The sequence below is a fragment of the Myxine glutinosa genome, chromosome 7 (assembly GCF_964187855.1).
Source record: "Myxine glutinosa chromosome 7, kmMyxGlut1.1, whole genome shotgun sequence".
Lineage (NCBI taxonomy): Eukaryota > Metazoa > Chordata > Myxini > Myxiniformes > Myxinidae > Myxine > Myxine glutinosa.
In genome coordinates this window covers 2,472,462-2,498,145 of record NC_136267.1, presented here as the reverse complement: position 1 = coordinate 2,498,145, position 25,684 = coordinate 2,472,462, and the positions used below count along the sequence as shown (strand labels likewise).

Here is a 25,684-nt window from a genome sequence, read left to right as displayed (position 1 = left end):
TACATTAGCACAAGTGTTGAAAGTGGTTTTGCAACACTAAAGCAAGTCCGAAAAGTGTTTTTGCAATACTAGTGTTTTTCAACATGAACACAAGTGTGAAAAGTGGTTTTCAACACGAACACAAGTGCCAAAAGTGATTTTCAACACCAGCACGAGTGCGGAAAGTGGTTTTCAAAAGTGGCATAAGTGAGAAAAGTGGTTATTCAACACGAACATATGTGCGAAAAGTAGTTATTCAACACGAACACAAGTGCAAAAATTGGTTATTCAACACGAACACAAGTGCGAAAAGTGGTTTTGCAACACTAACACAAGTGAGACACGTGGTTTTTCAACACTAACACAAGTGAAACAAGTGGTTTTCAACGCCAGCACAAGTGCGAAAAGTGTTTTTCCAACACTAACACAAGTGAGACACGTGGTTTTTCAACACTAACACAAGTGAAACAAGTGGTTTTGAACACTAGCGCCAGTGCGAAAAGTGGTTTTCCAACAATAGCACAAGTGCGGAGAGTGGTTTTTCAACACTAACACAAGTGCAAAAGTGTTTTCCTGCACCAACACAAGTGCGAAAAGTGGTTTTTCAACACTACCACAAGTGCGAAAAGTGGTTTTTCAACACTAACACAAGTGCAAAAAGTGGTTTTGCCACACTAATACAAGTGCAAAAGTGGTTTCCTGCACCAACACAAGTGCGAAAAGTGGTTTTTCAACACTAACACAAGCGCGAAAAGTGGTTTTTCAACACTAAAACAAGTGCGAAAAGTGTTTTTTCCACACTAATACAAGTGCAAAAGTGGTTTCCTGCACCAACACAAGTGCGAAAAGTGGTTTTTCAACACTAACACAAGTGCGAAAAGTGGTTTTTCAACACTAACACAAGTGCGAAAAGTGGTTTTTCAACACTAACACAAGTGCGAAAAGTGGTTTTTCCACACTAATACAAGTGCAAAAGTGGTTTCCTGCACCAACACAAGTGCGAAAAGTGGTTTTTCAACACTAACACAAGTGCGAAAAGTGGTTTTTCAACACTAACACAAGTGCGAAATGTGTTTTTTCCACACTAATACAAGTGCAAAAGTGGTTTCCTGCACCAACACAAGTGCGAAAAGTGGTTTTTCAACACTAACACAAGTGCGAAAAGTGGTTTTTCAACACTAACACAAGTGCGAAAAGTGGTTTTTCCACACTAATACAAGTGCAAAAGTGGTTTCCTGCACCAACACAAGTGCGAAAAGTGGTTTTTCAACACTAACACAAGTGCAAAAAGTGGTTTTTCAACACTATCACAAGTGCAAAAAGTGTTTTTTCCAAACTAATACAAGTGCAAAAGTGGTTTCCTGCACCAACACAAGTGCGAAAAGTGGTTTTTCAACACTAACACAAGTGCGAAAAGTGGTTTTTCAACACTAACACAAGTGCAAAAAGTGTTTTTTCCACACTAATACAAGTGCAATAGTGGTTTCCTGCACCAACACAAGTGCGAAAAGTGGTTTTTCAACACTAACACAAGTGCGAAAAGTGGTTTTTCAACACTAACACAAGTGCGAAAAGTGTTTTTTCCACACTAATACAAGTGCAAAAGTGGTTTCCTGCACCAACACAGTGCGAAAAGTGGTTTTTCAACACTAACACAAGTGCGAAAAGTGGTTTTTCAACACTAACACAAGTGCAAAAAGTGTTTTTTCCACACTAATACAAGTGCAATAGTGGTTTCCTGCACCAACACAAGTGCGAAAAGTGGGTTTTCAACACTAACACAAGTGCGAAAAGTGGTTTTTCAACACTAACACAAGTGCGAAAAGTGGTTTTTCAACACTAACACAAGTGCAAAAAGTGTTTTTTCCACACTAATACAAGTGCAAAAGTGGTTTCCTGCACCAACACAGTGCGAAAAGTGGTTTTTCAACAGTAACACAAGTGCGAAAAGTGGTTTTTCAACACTAACACAAGTGCGAAAAGTGGTTTTTCAACACTAACACAAGTGCGAAAAGTGGTTTTTCAACACTAGCACAAGTGCGAAAAGTGGTTTTTCAACACTAACACAAGTGCAAAAAGTGGTTTTTCAACACTGGCACAAGTGAGACAAGTGGTTATTCAACACGGACAGAAGTGCGAAAAGTGTTTTTCAACACGAACACAAGTGTGAAAAGTGGTTTTCAACACAAACACAAGTGCAAAATGTGGTTTTGCAACACTAGCACAAGCATGGAAAATGGTTTTCAACTCCAGTTGAAGTGCGGAAAGTTGTTTTCCAACACTAGCACAAGTGCGGAAAGTGATTTTCCATGAGAGCACATGTGGAGAAAGTGTTTTCAACACCAGCGCAAGTGCGAAAAGTGGTTTTCAAAAGTAACATAAGTGCGCAAAGTGGTTTTCAACACTAACCCAAGTGCAAAAAGTGGTTTTCAACACAAACACAAGTGCAAAAAGTGGTTTTGCAACACTAGCACAAGTGCGGAAAGTGGTCTTCAACACTAACACAAGTGCGAAAATTGTTTTTCAAAAGTGGCACAAGTGAGACAAGTGGTTATTCAACACTAACACAAGTGCGAAAAGGGTTTTTCAACACTAAAGCAAGTGCGAAAAGTGTTTTTCAATGCCAGCACGAGTCCGAAAAGTGTTTTTGCAATAATAACCCAAGTGCGAAAAGTGGTTTTCAACACCAGCTCGAGTGCAGAAAGTAGTTTTGCAACACCAACACAAGTGCGAAAAGTGGTATCCAACGCCAGTCGAAGTGCGGAGGGTAGTTTTGCAACACTAACACAAGTGCTAAAAGTAATTTTGAACACTAACAGGAGCATGAAAAGTGGTTTTCAACACTAGCACGAGGGTGTAATGTGGTTATTCAATACTAGCACAAGTGAGGCAAATGGTTTTGCAACACCAACAAATGTGCGGAAAGTGGTTTTCAACACTAACACAAGTGCAAAAAGTGGTTTTTCAACACTGGCACAAGTGAGACAAGTGGTTTTCAACATTAACACAAGTGCGAAAAGTGTTTCTCAAAAGTGGCACAAGTGAGACGTGGTTATTCAACACGAACACAAGTGCGAAGTGTTTTTCAACATGAACACTAGTGTGAAAAGTGGTTTTCAACACAAACACATGTGCGAAAAGTGATTTTCAACACCAGCACGAGTGCGGAAAGTGGTTTTCAAAAGTGGCATGAGTGAGAAAAGTGGTTATTCAACACTAACACAAGTGTGAAAAGTGGTTTTGCAACACTAACACAAGTGCAAAAAGTGGTTTTGCAACACTAGCACAAGTGCGGAAAGTGGTTTTCAACATTAACACAAGTGCAAAAAGTGGTTTTGCAACACTAGCACAAGTGCGGAAAGGGATTCTCAACACTAACAGGAGTGCAAAAAGTGTTTTTCAAAAGTGGCACAAGTGAGACAAGTGGTTATTCAACACTAACATGAGAGCAAAAAGTGGTTTTCAACACTAGCACAAGTGCAGGAAGTGTTTTTCAACACAAGCACAAGTGCGAAAAGTTGTTTTTCAACACCAACACGAGTGAAAAAAGTGGTTTTGCAACACTAACAGGAGCATGAAAAGTGGTTTTGAACACTTGCACGAGGGTGCCAAGTGGTTATTCAACACTGGTAGAAGTGAGACAAATGGTTTTGCAACACTAACACAAGTGTGGAAAGTGGTTATCAACACTAACACGAGTGCAAAAAGTGGTTTTTCAACCCTGGCACAAATGAGACAAGTAGTTTTCAACACAAACTCAAGTGCGAAAAGTGTTTTTCATAAGTGGCATAGATGAGACAAGTGGTTATTCAACACGAACACATGTGCAAAAAGTGGTTATTCAAGAAAAATACAAGTGCGAACAGTGGTTTTCCAACATTAGCACAAGTGTTGAAAGTGATTTTGCAACACTAAAGCAAGTGCGAAACGTGTTTTTCAATGCCAGCACGAGTCCGAAAAGTGTTTTTGCAATACTGACCCAAGTGCGAAAAGTGGTTTTCAACACCAGCACGAGTGCAGAAAGTGGTTTTGCAACAACAACAGAAGTGCGAAAAGTGGTATTCAATGCCAGTCGAAGTGCGCAGAGTAGTTTTGCAACACTAACAAAAGTGATAAAAGTAATTTTGAACACTAACAGGAGCATGAAAAGTGGTTTTCAACACTAGCACGAGGGTGTAAAGTGGTTATTCAACACTGGCACAAGTGAGACAAATGGTTTTGCAACACCAACACATGTGCGGAAAGTGGTTTTCAACACCAACACAAGTGCAAAAAGTGGTTTTTCAACACTAGCACAAGTGCGGAAATTGGTTCTCAACACCAGCATGAGTGCGGAAAGTGGTTTTTAAAAGTGGCATAAGTGAGACAAGTGGTTTTCAACATTAACACAAGTGCGAAAGGTGTTTCTCACAAGTGGCACAAGTGAGACAAGTGGTTATTCAACACGAACACAAGTGCGAAAAGTGTTTTTCAACACGAACACAAGTGCAAAAAGTGGTTTTGCAACACTAGCACAAGTGCGGAAAGTCTTTCTCAACTCTAACACAAGTGCGAAAAGTGTTTTTCAAAAGTGGAACAAGTGAGACAAATGGTTATTCAACACTAACATAAGAGCAAAAAGTGGTTTTCAACACTAGCAGAAGTGCAGAAAGTGGTTTTGCAACACTAGCACAAGTGCGGAAAGTGGTTCTCAACACAAACAGGAGCATGAAAAGTGGTTTTCAACACTTGCACGAGGGGCAAAGTGGTTATTGAACACTGGTAGAAGTGAGACAAATGGTTTTGCAACACTAACACAAGTGCGAAAAGTTGTTTTTCAACACCAACACGAGTGCAAAAAGTGGTTTTGCAACACTAAGACAAGCGCGAAAAATGGTTTTCAACATCAGCACGAGTACGAAAAGTGGTTTTCAACACAAACAGGAGCATGAAAAGTGGTTTTCAACACTTGCACGAGGGTGCAAAGTGGTTATTGAACACTGGTAGAAGTGAGACAAATGGTTTTGCAACACTAACACAAGTGTGGAAAGTGGTTATTAACACGAGCACGAGTGCAAAAAGTGGTTTTTCAACACTGGCACAAGTGAGACAAGTGGTTTTCAACACAAACACAAGTGCGAAAAGTGTTTTTCATAAGTGGCATAGGTGAGACAAGTGGTTATTCAAGACGAACACATGTGCGAAAAGTGGTTATTCAACACGAACACAAGTGCGAAAAGTGGTTTTCCTACATTAGCACAAGTGTTGAAAGTGGTTTTGCAACACTAAAGCAAGTCCGAAAAGTGTTTTTGCAATACTAGTGTTTTTCAACACGAACACAAGTGTGAAAAGTGGTTTTCAACACGAACACAAGTGCCAAAAGTGATTTTCAACACCAGCACGAGTGCGGAAAGTGGTTTTCAAAAGTGGCATAAGTGAGAAAAGTGGTTATTCAACACGAACATATGTGCGAAAAGTAGTTATTCAACACGAACACAAGTGCAAAAATTGGTTATTCAACACGAACACAAGTGCGAAAAGTGGTTTTGCAACACTAACACAAGTGAGACACATGGTTTTTCAACACTAACACAAGTGAAACAAGTGGTTTTCAACGCCAGCACAAGTGCGAAAAGTGTTTTTCCAACACTAACACAAGTGAGACACGTGGTTTTTCAACACTAACACAAGTGAAACAAGTGGTTTTGAACACTAGCGCCAGTGCGAAAAGTGGTTTTCCAACACTAGCACAAGTGCGGAGAGTGGTTTTCCACGACAGCACAAGTCTGGAAAGTGTTTTTCAACACTAGCACAAGCGCCGAAAATGGTTTTCAACGCCAGCACAAGTGCGAAAAGTGGTTTTGCAAAAATTACGCAAGTCCGAAAAGTGTTTTTTCAACACTAACACGAGTCCGAAAAGTGGTTTTGCAAAACTTACCCAAGTGCGGAAAGTGGTTTTGCACAATAGCACAAACGCAGAAAATGGTTTTTAACACCAGCACAAGTGTGGAAAGTGGTTTTGAAACACTAACACAAGTGCGAAAAGTGGTGTGTGTGTGTGTGTGTGTGTGTGTGTGTGTGTTTGTGTGTGTGTGTGTGTGTGTGTGTGTGTGTGTGTGTGTGTGTGTGTGTGTGTGTCTACATGTGTTTGTGAAATGATTATTATGATCTCCGAATTTAATTAGGCTAATTATCTACAAATAGTCCGGGAGAATTTCTAAATAAGACCAGTTCTCTTTGTTAATCCAGTTGGCGGTTTATTGCAACTTCAACAATGAACACGGTCTGAAAGACATAAGAAGAAACATAATGATCAGTAATGATTAAGAATCCTCTATCTCCCCCCAAGTCTTTGGCATGGAAAACATAAGTGTATAACAAGTATTTGTGTCTTTTGGCATGACAAAGACTGAGAATATGAAGAATATATTATGTTGTGGCGGACACAAAAGCCCACTGGCGTGGTGACATCATCCCGCGCACCAAGTGGGCGGTGGCCACGCCCGAGGGGTAGGCGTGGCCTCATGATATACACCGGGCGCCCAGCCCGGAGCGGGCCAGTGTTACAGTGAGCTCCTACAATAAAGATGTTTATAAGTTACCGCTTGTCCGCTTCCTCCTTGCTCGCAAGCAGCGCGCGTAACGCCGCGCTTTACTGGTGACCCTCGACGTTGGATCTGCCGGAGCGATCCTTCCACACGCGACGCCATTGCCATGGCCAACTTCGTCAAACTTCCGGAATTTTGGGAGGCTCAGGCCGAAGTCTGGTTCGTCCAGGCCGAAGCCCAATTTCAGCTTCGGCGCCTCACCGGGGATGACACGCGCTATTGCCACGTCGTCGCCTCCCTCGGGCCCGGCACGGCCGCTCGAGTTGTGTCCGTCCTTCGCCACCCACCGGACGGCCACAAGTACGAGGCACTCAAGCGGCTACTCCTAGCCACGTTCGGCCTCACGGACGACGCACGGGCCGACCGCCTCCTGGATCTCCCCGAGCTCGGTGACACGCGCCCGTCGGTCCGAATGGACCATATGCTGTCACTGTTGGGCGACGAAGCCCCCGGTTCTCTATTCCGGGCGCTTTTCCGGCGCCAACTTCCAGCGCAGGTTCGCCTCGCGTTGGCCGGGACCGGGCTAACGGAACCCCGAGCATTGGCAGCCGAGGCGGACAGGTACTTCACCGCTTCGGACACGCGGGCGAGAGTCGGCGTGGCCGTCACGGCCCTCGAGGCTGATGCTGCTGATGCTGCTGATGCTGCTGTTCCACAGCATCAGCTTCTACAGCATACGCAGCATATTCCACAGCATCAGCTTTTACAGCATACGCAGCATGCGTATACGCACCTCGGGAACGCCGCCACGCTCCGCCCACCGCCGCGGCAAAAACCGCCACCGCGGGGAAACCCGCCAACTCCACCGGCCTGGCGGCGCCAGCCGCGCTCCTCCAGCTCCACCACCTGGTGCTGGTTCCACGCCAAGTTCGGCCACGAAGCTCGGCAGGGTCATCCGCCATGCTCCTTCAACAGGTCGGGAAACGCCCGGGCCGGCGCTCAATAGTGGCGATGAGCGCCGGCCGTTCGAGCAGCCTGCTGTTCATAACGGACACCTTCTCCGGGCGCCGTTACCTGTGCGACATGGGAGCGCAGGTGAGTGTCATTCCCGCCGGCACATCAGACAAGCACGCCGCGGGTGGGGGCCCCGCGCTGCTTGCCGCGAACGGGACGCCCATCCATACGTACGGAAAACGCTGCCTCTCTCTGCGGTTTGGAGGGCAGGTTTTCCGATGGACGTTCGTCACCGCCGACGTGCCCATGGCACTGCTTGGCGCGGACTTCCTGTGCGCTAATGGGCTCCTGGTCGACGTCAAGCGCAGACGTCTTGTCCAGGCCGAGACGTTCAGCTCGCTCGCTTGTGCGTTGCCCAGCTCAACGAGCGGCTTGCCAAGCGGCTTGCCGAACGGTTCGGTTCCGGCCACGTTGGTCTGTACGCTTCCGGCAGCGGACGCATTCACCCGCCTCCTCGCCGGCTTCCCGGCCCTCACGCGGCCCACCTTCTCGGCGGGGGCCATCAAGCACGGGGTGGCCCATCACATCCCCACCGTCGGGCCACCGGTCTACGCCCGGGCACGCCGCCTCGAGCCGACGAAGCTGGCGGTGGCAAAAGCGGGGTTCGCTACCCTGGAGCGACTCGGCATCGTTCGGCGCTCAGAGAGCGCTTGGGCGTCGCCGCTGCACATCGTGCCGAAGCCCGGCGGGGGATGGCGACCGTGCGGGGACTATCGCCGTCTCAATGACGCCACGACTCCCGACCGCTACCTTGTCCCCCACATTCAGGACTTTTCCGCCCGTTTGGCGGGCAGGTCCTTCTTCTCGAAGGTGGACCTCATACGCGGCTACCATCAGGTCCCCGTCAGGCCGGAGGACGTCCCGAAGACGGCGGTCATCACGCCATTCGGACTCTTCGAGTTCCTGCGCATGCCCTTCGGTCTGAAGAATGCGGCTCAGGCGTTCCAGCGACTGATGGACAGCGTCCTGCGCGACTTGGATTTTGTCTACGTCTACCTGGACGATATCCTCGTCGCCAGCGCGTCCCGCGAAGAGCACCTACGCCACCTCCGCACGCTCTTCGAACGCCTGGGCCAGCATGGCCTGATTGTGAACCCCGCAAAGTGCCGGTTCGGCGCCGCCACAATCGATTTCCTGGGGCACCGTGTCACCAGGCACGGAGCCGTCCCCCTGCCGGCCAAGGTGGAGGCGGTGAAGGGGTTTCCGCGCCCCGCACGATCAGAGGGCTGCAGGAGTTCCTGGGCATGGTGAACTTTTACCATCGGTTCCTGCCCCGTATCGCCCAGCTCCTGCGCCCCCTGCACGAAGCTCTCCGAGGTAAGCCGGGCAAAGGCGACGTTACCTGGACCGAGCAGATGGACACGGCGTTCACGGGCGCGAAGCTCGCCTTGGCTAACGCCACCATGCTCGCGCACCCGGCGCCCGATGCACCGATCGCCCTCACCACCGATGCCTCGGACTACGCGGTGGGCGCGGTGCACGAGCAATGGGTGCGTGGAGCTTGGCAACCACTGGCGTTCTTTAGCCGGCAGCTTCGCCCGCCCGAACGCCGTTACAGTACCTTCGACCGCGAGTTGCTCGGACTTCACTTGGCGGTCAGGCACTTCCGCCATCTGCTCGAGGGCCGTGCGTTCACTGCCTTCGTCGACCACAAGCCGCTGATCTTCGCGATGGGCAAGGTCACCGAGCCGTGGTCGGCCCGGCAGCAGCGTCACCTCTCGGCCGTGTCCGAGTACACGACGGACATCCAGCACGTCGCGGGGAAGGATAACCCGGTGGCGGATTGCCTTTCCCGGGCCGTCGCCCACGCAGTCCACCTCGGCATCGACTATGCCCGGATGGCAGCGGACCAGGCCGCTGACCCCGACGTCCAGGCCTTGCGGACCGCCGTCACGGGCCTCCGCGTCACCGAGGTGCCGTTCGACGGCGCGGGCGCGGCCCTCTTGTGCGACGTCTCCCTCGGGCGTCCTCGCCCCATCGTGCCCGCGGGCTGGCAGCGCCAGGTGTTTGACGCCATCCACGGCCTGTCCCACCCGGGCGCGAGGGCCTCCCAAAGGCTGATCGCCGACAAGTTCGTCTGGCATGGCCTCCGGAAGGCCGTCCGTGGCTGGGCCAGGACGTGCCTCGCGTGCCAGCGCGCCAAGGTGCACCGGCACACCCAGGCCCCGTTGGCCCCGTTCACGGTGCCGGAACGCCGGTTTGACCACGTCCACGTGGACCTGGTGGGACCTCTGCCCCCCTCACGGGGTTTCACCTACGTCCTCACCATGGTGGACCGCACCACCCGGTGGCCGGAGGCCGTGCCCTTGGCGTCGACAACGGCGGCCGATGTCGCGCAGGCTTTCATCGCCACCTGGGTCGCCCGGTTCGGCGCCCCCTCAGACATCTCATCCGACCGCGGCCCCCAGTTCACCTCGGAGCTCTGGGGGGCGATTGCGCAGGGGCTCGGGGTCCGGCTGCATCGAACCACGGCCTACCACCCCCAGGCTAACGGCCTGTGTGAGCGATTTCACCGCTCATTGAAGGCCGCGCTCCGGGCCACCCTCCGCGACGGCGGCTGGGTCGACAGGCTCCCCTGGGTCCTGCTGGGCCTCCGGACGGCGCCCAAGGAGGACCTGCGCGCATCCGCGGCGGAGTTGGTCTTCGGGCAACCGCTGCGGGTGCCTGGGGAATTCCTCCCCGACTCCACGGCACCATGGTCCGCGGCACAGCAGCGCTCCGCTCTGCAAGAGACCGCCCAGAGGTTCGCCCCGGTGCCAACGGCATGCCACGGGCACCCACCGACGCACGTCGCCCCGGAGCTTCGCGCGGCGGAGTACGTCTTCGTCCGCCACGATGCCCATCGGACACCACTGCGGCCCCCGTACGACGGGCCTTTCCGCGTGCTGGAGACCGGGGCGAAGCACTTCACCCTGGACATCGGCGGTACTCCTGACCGCGTTTCGGTAGACCGCCTCAAGCCGGCCCACCTCGATGTGGACCATCCACCGCCAGTGGCCCGACCCCCACGTCGGGGCCGCCCTCCTGCGGGCGGACCCCCAGCACCGCCCAGCCCCGCCGCCACGCCGCCCCCGGTCCTGCACCCATCCCAGGGGCAGCCAGGGGCATCCCACCTGGCATCCCTGCACCCCGGACGCCGCCGATCGCCAGGGGGCGCTTCGGCCGGGTCATTCGTCTGCCCCACAAACTGGCCCTCCAGGTGCGCGGGAATTCGGGGGGGGGGCGCGTGTGGCGGACACAAAAGCCCACTGGCGTGGTGACATCATCCCGCGCACCAAGTGGGCGGTGGCCACGCCCTAGGGGTAGGCGTGGCCTCATGATATACACCGGGCGCCCAGCCCGGAGCGGGCCAGTGTTACAGTGAGCTCCTACAATAAAGATGTTTATAAGTTACCGCTTGTCCGCTTCCTCCTTGCTCTCAAGCAGCGCGCGTAACGCCGCGCTTTAATGTAACTAACCTTGAAGCTAATTGAAGAACCGGTGAACCAGAAACCAAACACAATGTCAGTAATGGTCAATGCCAGAATCACATGTCATAGTCCGAGTGCCAGGCAGGCTTGCTCGTGCTTCTGCTGGACCGTCTGGGTGCAGCAGCTGGTTTGTCAAGCGCAGGGCGTGTGGTAACCGTATTGGGTTTGGGATCACTGACTTGAGGAGGTGACATTGGAGGCGCTGCGCTCATATGCCGAGTTACCTGCGATGACTTAGCCATAGATGGGGATGTAGCATCATCAAAGAGCTGATGGCGGCCAGGAGGGCTCCGGACTCCGGTTGACCCTGGGCGATTGAACAGGAAACGTAGCAACTAGCAGGTGGCTGCGGTGGAGTGGTGTCAGACTTGATGGTGATTGGTGGGATGTTGCGGTGGCATTGGACCAAGATGATTAAGAATCCTCTAATTTCCGTGACGACATTTATGGATCGAAAGTATCGGTTTTTGTCGTCGCACTTGGAGTGTTTTATAATAAAGCAAAAGTGATTTAAAACCTCTGAGCGTTGGTAAGCTGCCTGGAACGTTCCTTATTCAAAATAATCTGGACACGAGGGGTGTCCCAGGATATTCATTTCATGGCTTATCATTTATTGTCGAAAATCCGAAGGGGGAGGGCACCCCCTGCACCCCCCCCCCCCCAGACCCGAAGGTGGAAAGTCATTGTGCTCTTCTTCGATCGACGTTTCTATCAATTAAAATCGTTTCCATTTTCGTTTGTACACCGCAAGGATCCTGAATAAACTATTAATGCAGAATATATCAGCCGAACGACTTAATATCATCGATGTGTTAATCCACGTAATGTGCCGTCTATCAAAATCATGTCAGTATAGTTCGCGGCTGAGCTTTGTCGCTGTTTCCTTTGCAGTTGTTGTGAAGGATTTGTTTACCGTTTGGTGAGGATGTAATAATGAGTATATGAAAATACAAATGTTATAAAGTATAATAGATTACAAATAATAATATTAAGACGAAGAAGAAATGAAAGGTTAACTATCTAAGAGAGCAGCACTTTCACCATGGCGAGCCGGTCACGCAAACGTGGCTCATCAGCGGGCAAGGTGGCGGGAAAGGCTGAGGGGACCGTATTGGGCCAGGTGGCGGAACTCGAGGCGGACCCATCAGAACGGACAGTTCACAGAAGCACTGGGTGAGTGGGACCACCTTCGATTAACTCTGGTTAAGGTGGACGGATCACCTGAGATTACCTCTGTCTCTGGTTAAGGTGGACGGACCACCTGGGATTAGCTCAGGTTAATGTGGACGGGCCACCTGGGATTCGCTCAGGTTAAGGTGGACGGACCACCTGGGATTATCTGATATCTCTGGTTAAGGTGGACGGATCACCTGAGATTACCTCTGCCTCTGGTTAAGCCGGTGGACGGACCACCTGGGATTAGCTCAGGTTAATGTGGACGGGCCACCTGGGATTAGCTCAGGTTAAGGTGGACGGACCACCTGGGATTATCTCTGGTTAAGGTGGACCGACCACCCGGGATCACTTAAGGGCCTATCTCATTGGCGGAGACGTCGCCGCGACTGCCGCGACTGCCGCGACTCATCAGTCGCGGCAACTCGGGCGACTCGGGAGACCAAAAAATGGCTTGCGCTCTCACCAAGGCGACGCCAGGGCGACGTCTACGCCAGGGCGATGATATTCATCACTACTTTCGCTACATTTTTTACATATTTTTGCATGTATTTATTTTAATGCAATTAAATATAAATTCAATGCAATTTAAATATACACTCACATGTAGGTAGGGGCTTCTTGATCTCCTCGAAGATGTTCTGCATACCATGCATTCAACCGCTGCTTTCCTGTTTTGGTTATCTTTGTATCTTGCATACGATTTATCGTAAAATTCCGGATGATCCTCCCAGAAGTCAGCCATTGCCTCTTGATGCCCCTCTTTCCAATCATATTGTTTTCTAGTCGGATCGCCGCTGGAACCATGTTCCTCATCTTCTCTAGCATCAACTGCTGCCTCGGCATCCACAAACTGCGCTGAAGCTGCTACAACTGCTTCATCCTCCTTCTTCTTGCCCTTCCGGCCCCCACTGCCCTTGGGTGGCATGGTGGAAGGACAGTACTACTCTGGAGTTGGAGCTGTCCCCTGGCAAGACAAGATGGTGGGGCCTCTTCCAAGGCAGTACAAGGAGCAGCAGCAGTAGCAGGAACAAGTACCAAATGATGAAGACCTTGACCGGATCCTGTACCTGACTTTGACCAGGAGTGAAGGCGTCTCGATGATGCCAGCACGCGCTCAGTCACGTGGTCTCTAAAGTGGGTCAAGCAGCGTCAAGCAGCGTCGCGGAGACGTCGCCGCATCGTCGCCGCAACGTTGCCGCAACGTCTCCTCAGTCTCCTTGGTCTCCAGCACGTCGCGGAGACGTCTCCCCAGTCGTGGACAAAATTAGTTTCCGCGACGTCCGAAAAAATCGAACATGTTTGAATTTCCCGCGACTTCCCGGAGACCCGGCTTGTCTCCAGGAGACGTCGCGCAGACGTCTCCGCAACCAGCGGAGACTCGAGTCGCCACCAGGTCGCCACCTAGTCTCCAGGCCAATGAGATAGGCCCTTTACCTCACTCAGGTAAAGGTGGACCGACCACTCGGGATCACTTACCTCAGGTTAAGGTGGACCGACCACCCGGGATCACTTACCTCGGGTTAAGGTGGACCGACCACCCGGGATCACTTACCTCAGGTTAAGGTGGACCGACCACCCGGGATCACTTACCTCAGGTTAAGGTGGACCGACCACCCAGGATCACTTACCTCAGGTTAAGGTGGACCGACCACCCGGGATCACTTACCTCAGGTTAAGGTGGACCGACCACCAGGGATCACTTACCTCAGGTTAGGGTGGACCGACCACCCGGGATCACTTACCTCAGGTTAAGGTGGACCGACCACCCGGGATCACTTACCTCAGGTTAAGGTGGCCCGACCACCCGGGATCACTTACCCCAGGTTAAGGTGGACCGACCCCCCCCCCCCCCCCCCCCGGGATCACTTACCTCTGGTTAAAGTGGACCAACCAACCGGGATCACTTACCCCAGGTTAAGGTGGACCGACCACCCATGTATATTTTAGGGTGAGGCAGACCTTAATGTGATGCATGATGTATTTCAATGCAGCGAGTGAGGATTAACCATCATTTTTTAATCGTTCATCCTCTCAAAAGTTACATTTCTATTAATAAATGTAATCAGACCAAATTGTGTCCGTTCCGAGTCTGTGGGGTCGGTGGTGCGACCGGTTGACTCTTACCAAAGGCCCTTAAAATGGTCCGTGCTGCTTCCTTACTTGACGCTCATCATTTAAAAATGCTAGAGCACGGACAAACAACCATAGGTTGGCTACCATTGCGCAGGCTTTAATTGGGCCAAATGCCCTCCTGCATTTAAGTTAATTGTAAGGTAATTCTTATGGTATTCTTCACCTTTATTGCACCTTTTAACATGTTGGTGTGGGTCATCTATTTATTACGTACTCACAACAGTACCCGCTCTACGGGCAGGGCTTCAATTGGGAAGCCCAAATGAAAAGGCAAAATAACAGAAATTGAAGGCTTTTTAAATTTTAAACGATTCATATAAACATCCGTTGAATCATATCACACGCAAATCATCAAAATCTAAACGGTACATGGCGCCCATTTTGAAAAAAAGATTGAATTCTGCAAAACGGAAGCTGCCGCTACACGTATTTCTCAGTCACACGTTTATGTGTGAAGAGTGCGTGCCGAATCTGTAACACGGAAGCGGCCGCTACACCTGTTTCTCAGTCGCTTTGCACCACGGAGGTAGAAAAGAACCTGGAGAGCCAATGAGATGCGGCGCAGCATTAGCAGCCGTGAAGCCGAGCAGCGGCCATATTGGCAGGCCGAATGTTTTGTCAACAAACCATTGCACCCATCGGTGACTAATACTAGTAATAGACTCGACAGAAGAAATATATTTAAAATTGTGCAGTTGAAGTTGAAACCAGTATATCAATGGTCATTTAAGAGAATGGAATACCTGTTGCACTTTTCTTTTTGTCTATTTATTGGACACATTAAAGAATAATATATTTACAATGATTATGTCACACTGATCTGGAGAAAGCATTCGACAGGGTTCCACGCGAAGTATTGACATGGGCATTGAGGAAGTTAGGAGTGGAGGAATGGTTGATCAGAGTAGTGATGGCAATGTACAAAAGAGCGTGCACAGCTGTAAGGATGAAGGACAGGAACAGTGGTGAGTTTGAGGTGAAGGTGGGAGTGCATCAGGGGTCGGTACTAAGTCCACTACTATTTGTAGCTGTGATGGAGGTGCTGGCTCAGAACGTAATTGAGGGTTTACCGTGGGAGTTGTTGTATGCAGATGATCTGGTATTGATTGCGGAAAGTATGGATGGACTGAAGGAAAAGATGAACAAGTGGAAGGAATGTATGGAGACAAAAGGTCTGAAGGTGAATATCAGAAAGACGAAGGTGATGGCAAGTGGAAAAGCATGTGGTGAGGTGGAAAGAACTGGGAAGTGGCCGTGTGCTGTGTGCAGGAAGGGTGTCGGAGTGAACTCCATTCAATGTACAATGTGCGCTGAGTGGGTTCATCAAAAATGTAGTGGTCTGAGAGGGTCATTAACAAGTGTGGCAGTTACATTGAAATGTAAGGGTGTGCACATAGGTAGCTGCAGATGGAGGAAATGTTGAGTTGGATCTTGGAGACGGCGTGAAGCTGGAAGGTGTGAAAACATTTTGCTACCTCGGAGACATGCTGAATGGAGAAGGTGGATCAGACTCGGCAACGGTTGCAAGAGTGAGATGTGCATGGAAGAAGTTTCGGGAACTGAGTGGCGTGCTGATGAGGAGGGGAGTGTCGTTGAAGCTGAAGGGAAAGGTGTATGCTGCATGTGTGAGAAGTGTTATGATTTATGGGAGCGAGACATGGGTAATGAACGTAGAGCAGCAACGAAGGCTGGAAAGGGTGGAAATGCGAATGGTTCGGTGGATGTGCAGAGTATCGTTGAGAGAGAGGAAGACAAATGATGAATTGCGAAAGATGATGGGAATAGAGCCTGTGATTGATGCCGTGAAGAGGAACAGGTTGAGATGGTTTGGTCATGTGTTTAGGAAGGATGAAAGTGACTGGTTGAGAAGAGTGATGGAAGTTAATGTAGAAGGAAGTAGAGGACGGGCAAGACCGAGAAAGACTTGGCTAAAGATGGTGGAAGAAGAAATGCGGGCAAGGGGGTTAACAAGGAGAGATGCAGAAAATAGGGCAAAATGGAGAAGATTGTCATGGGGACCGCAAGGCTAACCCCTGCTCTAGCAGGGAAAATGGCCTTAAAATGCATGTTGTTGTATGTCACACTGCAAGTCACTGCCTGAAGCAAGATACTTTTCAATGGAAAATCTGTCAATAGTTTGTGTATGAAAACAAATGATACCAACCAAAAGCACAATTTTTTTTTATTACAAAAAAGGCATACAAAACATTGTACAATTTACATCAAATTACATCAGCTGTTATAATATAGTTCCTCTTTGGAAAGTATCAATTGGGAGGGCAATGTGTAGGCTACAACTGATACACACCCACCTGAAAACCCACAATTATTACAATGCACCTAACAAAAATAAGCACAAATCCTGACAAATTATAAATAGTTCCAAGTCAATAAGTTGAAGACAGACTTGCAAACAGAATGTTGACAGCTTTTTCTAAAGTGAACACTGCTTTAAATGTATGTGGTCATAATTATCCAATGATGAACAGAGGTGTGGATCAACGGTTGATTCACTGGTGAGCAAACAGTACCAATTTACTGTATTTCTTTCTGATCTGCTTGTACTTTCCATCCTCATTCATCATTTTGACCACGTGATGGAAGCGTATCTTGCAATAACATTGTGAGACGGAGCGAATCAAAGTAAAGATATGGTTGCTGTCCACTTCACAATCAAACATGTGTTCCTCCAGGGTAGAAAATGTTGACAGCCCAACCTCAGACAATACAGAACTGTATTGATTTAATTGTGTGTGTATTGGAGATTCAACTGGAGATTCAACTCCAGACAAACTGGAGATTTAATTCCACGTTCACTGGGCATTTTTCGATTGGTGACAATAAGAAGCCTTTTGCTTCAGTTGTTGAACCTTTTTTCCTTCCTCACCTTTCAGTTGCTTCACACACCCGAATGACACTGTTGGAGGGAAATATGAGGCCGCCTCTGTTCTTGGTAGCAATGAGGCTGTGTACGTGTGTGGGCTGTCTTTCACCGCCACTGACTGTGAGAGCAGCGAGACATTCAGCACATTTCAATGTATGTTCCACTATCTTCACCACATAGCCGGCCATATACCCAACACATGATTCTGTGAACAGGGAAAGTTTCTCAAAGTTTGGTATGTCTGCATAATCATGATCGTCTGTGGTTGGTTCACGCAATTCCAGGTCGTACCATCTTGCCACCACCATGTCACCACTTGCATCTGGTACGGCTTGCTTTGTCACAGACTTGAATGAGACCACATCCAGTATCCTGGTTGCATCCTGGGCGGAACAGTTGCCGATTGCCGACTCGATGTCATGCTTCATCAAGAGACGTTTGTATGCTGCAATGAACTGGCGTGCTGTTGGGTTGTTGCCACTTCCACATGCAATGCGAACTGCTCCAAAGAAGAGTTCAATGTGGTCTTGGCTCATCTTGTAAGTGAGCAGATAACGCAGTGGAGAGTCATCGGGTTTGACATGTGTAAAATACAACATTTTGACACTTTCAATGCACATCATGAAGCCATTGAATGATGTCTTGAGATGTGTGCTGGTCATTAATTGGCCATCTATGTTCTTCATTGTGGACAGATATCTGTATGCACTGTCCAGAAATGGCAGGAAGATCCCTTCTCGAGAAAGCCTTCGAGGTGCCTTGAAGTTTCGTGCCAAAGGGTTGCAAGAATTTAAAACACCGAACAGCCTGTCAAATATTTCTATGAATTCACATGTTCCTTCGCTGCCCTAGAATTCTGGCAACTTCAATGTCTCTCTGCAATAGTGAATGGCATCTGCCACACTTGTACTCAAAGTTTGAGCGGCTGTGTTCACTTTCATAACATTGCCCTTCCATTCAACATGTTTACGGCGCAGTTTGTTTCCGAGATGCAGACCTTCCTTCCTTTGTAAATCAAAGAGTGCCTGGATGTACTTCCAGGCAATGATTGCATTGTTGCCACCTTTCAAACATTTCAGAGTTCCGGGGCAGTTCCTGGCCAATTTCAACATGTGACAGGCATCCAGCAGAACACACACTTTCTGCTCTGCATTTGCAGGGTGTGGAAACCAGGGCTTGACATTGTTTGGTGTCATGCTGGCACCCAATTCGCTCAACATTGTCAAATGAGCAGAAGGCCCATCGCATGTCAAGGACACGACTTCTGCACCAACATCATGTAATTTCATCAGGCATTGCGTCACCAAATTTGCCTGCTCTTTCCCAGACAACCCATTTATCAAAAAGTGTGCTACAGGGACCTTCCAGCTGTCATTCACTGTGACGAGCATGAAAACCAATGCATTACTTGCCAGTGGAGCACTGTCATCTTGGACCCCATTCCCGATATCGACATACCCCAACGCACTGTCTCCAGACATGTCAACTGCCTTCATGATAGCCATTTCATCGAGCATCAGAGCACACAGGGTTTTCCTACCATGTTTCTTCTCGGACTTGAACCGGGCTTCAATTGCATCAAATACAACTGCACTGAAACCAGGTGCCATCAATTGCACTGTACCATTTACGGATTGTGGAGGGACTTGGAAGTGCCAAATCAAATGTCTTCCGTACATACTCGTATCCCTTGGCAGAATAGAATTGGAGAGTGAGGGCAAAGGCTTTGATGACAGGGTCGTACTCTTCTCTGGTACGTTTGCCACTGACTTTGTTGTTCATCACCCTGTCCATGATTGCTTTTGGCACACCTGAGAATGTCATGTTGAGCATTTCAGTGCAGTTGTCAGTGACCAAGCCATTCTCTTTCAGGTCATGCACAATGGTCTTCAGTGACTCCACCTTCCTGGCTAGCCTTCTGTTACGCTGGTGGCTCAACTTTAATTTCTTTTGAAAATTGTTGAGTTTGGCACTTGCATCATCGAACTTTCGTTTCGGTGAACGTGGGCTAGTGACAATGGTGTATGAGTGATCCTCATTCTTACATGAAGGTCCCTTCTTGGGGTGAGTGTCTTCAGTCTTTCCTGGTTCATCCTCAGTATGGGCTGGCTCGTATTGTTGAACAATTGACCTTGCTGCTGGTGGTTTCCTCTCAACTGTAGCCTATTTGCAAATATATAATTTGACACATAAGTGAATGGTTCATACATTTGAATAAATTGATAAATTAACGATTTAAAGTATGTATGCATGCATGCACGTGCATTTGTATGAATGCTGTGTGTATATTTGAATAGCACAACAATAAAAATAACTGTCACTTATGAAAAACGTGCTTGAGAGTATTAAATAGCATGATTTTAAAACATCAAAACAACTTGAACTTAATTGAAAATTGTTCGAATATCAATGTATGCCTTTGTCAAATGTGCTGGGAAGTTTAAACAGCTTGGGACGGTGTTTGGCTTGAGTCGAACTGTTTGACCTGTTCTGTCAAAACTGCTGTCTGTGAAGTGATCACTGCACAGGACTGTGGTGCCTGGAGTGGGCTGGAAGGACTCTCTTCTCAAAGCAGCACTCCATCTGGAGCACAGGTCTTTGTCCTTCGGGAACCTTGAAATAAAAACTACACTGATTAGTTCCAATTCACTGTTTTGACTATTTAAGTCGATGAGTTGCGACACAAACTAGTTTATCCAAAATTTGAAATGTAAATGAAGGTTGTAGATTTCGAAATTTAAAACAATTGCTGGCAATGCTTCAATTTTTCACAGAAAGTCAAAATTTGGACTTATAATTGCAGTTTATTTCACCAGAACAAACTTTTGTTTGAGCTCAAACACTTTAATGAACATCCACCATCCACAGAGGCATATATGTGGAGTGACGTAAACAAAATCACATCTGTCTTACAAACTATGTACACAAAAAATACTGTGACACTGCCAATTAGCCAAAGCCAGTGCCGGATTAACAATGATACGAATGGTACGTTCGTACAGGGCCCCCACAATTTGGGGCCCCCCACAAACACCTAATATTTTGTTTTAATGTTGGTGCATATGACAATAGAAGAATCTCGAGGTTTTCCCAAATGTGTCTGACGTTGATGATAAGTAACTGAAGAGAGGAGAGTTCATGCTCTAAGCGATCAGAGATGACCATGTATATATCGCTTTGCAATGTACGTAACAGCAACATTTCACTGTGCTAAGTTCTCCGATTTCAGTGCTGCTAAAACGAGAAGGGAGTGTTCATAAATTATGTAGTGGGTGGGGCGGTGAATTGGAAGTAGGTCAGCGTAAAACTTTCGTGACCCCCCCATGTACCGAGGGCAAACTTTTTCTCCCCCACCCATCAGCAAAACTTTATTGCCCAACGCCCTCTCACCTAACTTAGTTAAGAGTATCCCTAACCCTAACCCTTCACTGTCTCGTATATTGTATATATTTGTGTTTTAATCAAGCTGCCTTTTCATCTGTGAAGTCTTTTTTTGTGTCATATACTGACTTAGTTAAGGCACTCAAATTTACATTAAATGACAAAAAAAAAGACTACACAGATTAAAAGGCAGCTTGATTAATGCACAAATATATATAATATAAAAACATTGAAGGGTATTTAGTAGATAAACTCATCAAATTTGAATAAACTTTTTTGGCCCCCCCGCCCATACCGAACATGGAAACTTTCATGACATTGACCCCCCCACGCCACACCCATTCGGGTGGTCAAAACCTTTTGTGCCCCCCCTACTACTGCACCGCCCCTCCCCCCCTACATAAATTATGAACACTCCCTAAGAATTGTATCGCCGCATAAAATAGATTTGTCTCGCTCTTGTAGTCACCAGCCAATATTCTAGCTTGGTGGCAAATATTAATTGATTTTGTGCATTTATAATATATTTTCACATGGAGCTTTAATTCGATTTTATTTTAACAATAATTGCATATGCAAATTATATCATATATTTTGTTTCTGTACTTTATTTTCACCAGCATTTCCATTTCATTTGTATTTTTTAAAGCTATTTAAAAACAATAGAATTAAGCAAATGTTCCACTCAGACATGCGTTGGTGAACAGTGTTTCTGCACAGAGGTATGCTATGATTTTGGTCTCTCAAAATAAAAGGCACCCCACAAATAATTGTACCACGCCCCCCACAATGTTAATCCGGCACTGGCCAAAGCCACTCCCCCACCCATACACCTATCATCTGGTTTTCCCCTGACGACTTGTCGTAAATAAGACACTGTTTTAGTAATCTAATTTAGCAATTATAATACATAAATAAATCATAAAATACGTGTCAGACGGAGGACACGGCAGGAAAAGTTCGTTGCAAAACAATCACTAACTTCCCCATTGGCAAAAAGACGAACACATGTTACCCTTTCTAGTGTTTCTGTTGTGCACAACATTATTCCACTTACCTATGAAATGGTACATTGGAGCTCTTCCCTGTGGCATTTGTGCAACCAAATGCAGCACATTGAGGCATATTTTCAGCGTGAGACTTATGCAGAGCTGTCTGTCAAAAAGTTCGAAGCAGCTGACAATCAGCCCTCCAAGATGGCCGTCTCATTACTTCCGGCTGCTTCAAAAGAGAGGCTTCATTGGCTCTCCAGATTCGATTTATAACTCCGTGCTTTGCACACGCTGCAGTGTTACTTCGGAGCCACACGTTTATATCGGAAGAGTTCGTCAGGAGTCGATATACTCTCTCCTGGTACGTAGAATTTCAACAAAAGCCACATCACTGTTCATATCGGTAAATATTATTCCATCGTGTTTGGAAAAACTGGAAAATTGGAAAACTTGGAAAAATTGGAAAAACAATATAGCCCATTTTACTCCAGGGGTCCTAGGATTACCCACCCAAAATATCGTTGCCATCGGTTCAGCCGTTTTTGCGGTACCTTCGAACGGACAGACAGACGGACGGACATTTGGTGAATTATAGTATGATTTACCATGGGTGGGAGGGTGCGAGGGTGGTAAATTTGAGAAATAAATTTCCCAGGACAAGTGGGGGGAGAAGCGAAGTATCGTTGGAGGCATGAAAGTTAGAGGTGGGAAATGTGAGAACGTTACGTCGTCGGGTAAATCCCATGTTCAAATCCCATGGTATTTGGGTACGTATTAAATAGATGGCGGGTAATTCCCATGTTCAAATCCCATGGTATTTGGGTACGTATTAAATAGATGGCGGGTAAATCCCATGTTCAAATCCCATGGTATTTGGGTACGTATTAAATAGATGGTGGGTAAATCCAATGTTCAAATCCCATGGTATTTGGGTACGTATTAAATAGATGGCAGGTAAATCCCATGTTCAAATCCCATGGTATTTGGGTACGTATTAAATAGATGGCAGGTAAATCCCATGTTCAAATCCCATGCTATTTTGGTACGTATTAAATAGATGCCTTCTTGTAATGATTGTCATGAAACCCTTTTCCTCCACTCTCATCCCCTCAAACACCTGTACTTGTGGTAATTCAAAATGTAAAATGTTTGTTATTTTTATTTTACTAGTCTTGCTGTCCACCGTCGTTGCTGTGGAATATGGGATTTTTGAAATGGATGTAATCCGGTCCAGAATGCTCGGCACGCATGCGCAGAAACAGCTACAAATAGCGATCTTCAAGATGTGTGAATTGTTATAGTGCGTGCACCGTAAGGTTTGTTACCTGCAATATTACCTGAGTGAAAACTGTGGTGTGCGTGAACCTCTCTCTGCACTAACGGAGGAGTTGGAGGCATTCGGCTCTTTCCAGTTGAGGCATTCGGCTTTGTCACGTGCGGTGTCAACTGTGCAGCCATTTGAGGTGAGGGAGGGGGAACAAACACCAGAAACAGATTTGACCAGATGCCACCAGGATTTGGAAGAGGGAGACAGGTTTGAGAGTAGAGAGATATTGTTTCCTGGCTCTCCTGAGGGTAGCCACACACTTGTTCCGAGCTTTGTGAAAGGAAATGAGATTGCCTTCAGTTGGATTTGCCTTCCAAGAGGCAAAAGCAAGTTGTTTCAGGGCAACTGCCTCACCACAAGATTCAGTGTACCATGGATGGGAGGAAGGGTATGACAACTGAAGATGAGATGGGATAAATCTGTGCAAGAGAGAGCAGTTTACTTTGGAAGAATTCCCAGGAAGAGTTGATATCGGAGGCAGTAGAGATGGGAGACCAGTCCAGATGATTGATGGCTGCTTGAAGACAGGGCCAGTCAGCCTGAGTGAAATGCCAGACTCGTCGACGCTGAGGAAGCTCACTGAGAATGGCCAGAGAGATGTCCACTTTAACAAGGAAATGATCAGAAGAACCGATTGGAGCAGAATAAGAACAGCAGATATTTGCAGGGAAGTTTGTCATAACCAAGTCTAGAAGAGAAGCTGCTCCGTTGACTGAGATCCGGGTCGGGAAATTGACAGATTGTGTCAGTCCCAGTTGGTCACAGAAGTCCTTTGCTGAGGTGCCATGACTGGTGAGAGAGGTACCCACACCCAGCCAGCTGGCATGATGAAAGTTGAAGTCACCACCTATGAGGAAGAGAGAGTTGGGATGAGTGGATAGAAGTTGGTCCATGTTGTCAGACAGCGAAATGTAAATGGAGTCATCACTGTTTGGTGGACGGTACAAAACACATATATGAACAAAAGGTGGGAGTGAAGGGGAAGCCATAGCCAGAGGTACTCCTGGGGGTGTGGTGGTGTGAAGGCAGTGCAAGGAGAGTGGGGAAGACTGCCTCTGGAAACAACAACTGTTCGGCGGAGCTTCATGAAATGAGTTTCCATGGCTGAGCAGCCGCACACAAGCCCAACATCACTATGCACAATGCCAAGCGTCGGCTGGAGTGGTGTAAAGCTCGCCGCCATTGAACTCTGGAGCAGTGGAAACGCGTTCTCGAGAGTCATGAATCACGCTTCACCATCTGGTAGTCCGACGGACGAATCTGGGTTTGGCGGATGCCAGGAGAACGCTACCTGCCCGAATCCATAGTGCCAACTGTAAAGTTTGGTGGAGGAGGAATAATGGTCTGGGGCTGTTTTTCATGGTTCGGGCTAGGCCCCTTACTTCCAGTGTAGGGAAATCTTAACGCTACAGCATACAATGACATTCTCGACGATTGTGTGCTTCCAACTTTGTGGCAACAGTTTGGGGAAGGCCCTTTCCTGTTTCGGCATGACAATGCCCCCATGCACAAAGCAAAGTCCATACAGAAATGGTTTGTCGAGATTGGTGTGGAAGAACTTGACTGGCCTGCACAGAGCCCTGACCTCAACCCCATTGAACACCTATGGGATGAATTGGAACGCCGACTGCGAGCCAGGCCTAATCGCCCAACATCAGTGCCCGACCTCACTAATGCTCTTGTGGCTGAATGGAAGCCAATTCCCACAGCAATGTTCCAACATCTAGTGGAAAGCCTTCCCGGAAGAGTGGAGGCTGTTATAGCAGCAAAGGGGGGACCGACTCCATATTAATGCCCATGATTTTGGAATGAGATGTTTGGCAAGCACATATGGGTGTGATATTCGGGTTTCCACATACTTTTGGCCATGTAGTGGGTGATGGGGTGAATTGGCTTGAGAAAGGAGATTTGGAAGGGGGTGGGGTAGGTGGAAGGTAGTGATGGAAGGGGAGTCCAGAGACAGACTCGGGGAAAATTCTGTCCACATCTCACACATTGCTGCGTACATGCCACATAGACCCAGGATAGTGCTTTGGGTGGAGTAGAGGGAGGGGGCATGGAGTGGGACACCGGTAAGGGACAGGGTTGGTAGGATATGGCCAAGTAGATGAGGGAACAGACAAGGAAGGGATTCAAACTGAAGATGGACAAAAGGAACAATTGATGAAATACAAACAGCCATTGCAAACTGGGCTTATTGGGGTTTTCGAGTCAGAAATACGTTTGAAGACATTCAAGGAGGCGGTGACATAAAGGTGAGTTTAGAGATTGGAGAAAGGAAGAACTGTAAGACTTTGAATTTCTATAATCGGAATGATTGAAAGAGCGATTTGAGAACAGCTTTTTGAATAGGAAGAAGAAGAGGGAATTATAAAATCATAGAGAATTCAACGTGGGAGAAAAAGGAAGTTGAAATAATTAAAATCAAACACCATGGAGTTTGGGTATTCACCGAAATGAGGGCAGGGAGGCTGGGAGGAGGAAGTTACAGACTGAGGTTAAAAAAAAGAAGAAACAATAAAAGTTAACCCGTTAAAGTTAAAATAACTTTACTTTGATCTGACTTGATGTTAACACAATATTGTAGGCGATTAATAATATTGTTAATTAGATGAAGTAATTACGGAATCTAATGCAGACTTGAGAAGGCAATTGCACAAAAAACATTTTGTATACTGAATCGAGGCTCGTGAAAGAGCTGACATTTACTTCACAAACAAATCAACCAGACAAACAAAATATATAAAAAGAGGGAGCGGAAGACAAGAGAAGGGGAAGCACACAAACACTTGAGAGCACAC

The 25,684-nt window shown here is 47.8% G+C and overlaps 1 protein-coding gene across 2 annotated transcripts in view; it reads left to right on the top strand.

Annotated features, from left to right (window-relative positions):
• Positions 1-11,839: 11,839 nt before the first annotated feature.
• Positions 11,840-25,684, top strand: part of ALG9 (ALG9 alpha-1,2-mannosyltransferase) — a 62,300-nt gene continuing 48,455 nt past the window's right edge. Inside the window, exon 1 of one of the 2 annotated variants that reach the window (XM_068121720.2) lies at positions 11,840-12,163. In XM_068121720.2, the coding sequence (XP_067977821.2) occupies positions 12,033-12,163 (131 nt within the window). In that variant the 5' untranslated portion in view covers positions 11,840-12,032. The remainder of the gene's footprint in view (positions 12,164-25,684) is intronic. The other variant, XR_013624002.1, reaches the window with a different exon arrangement.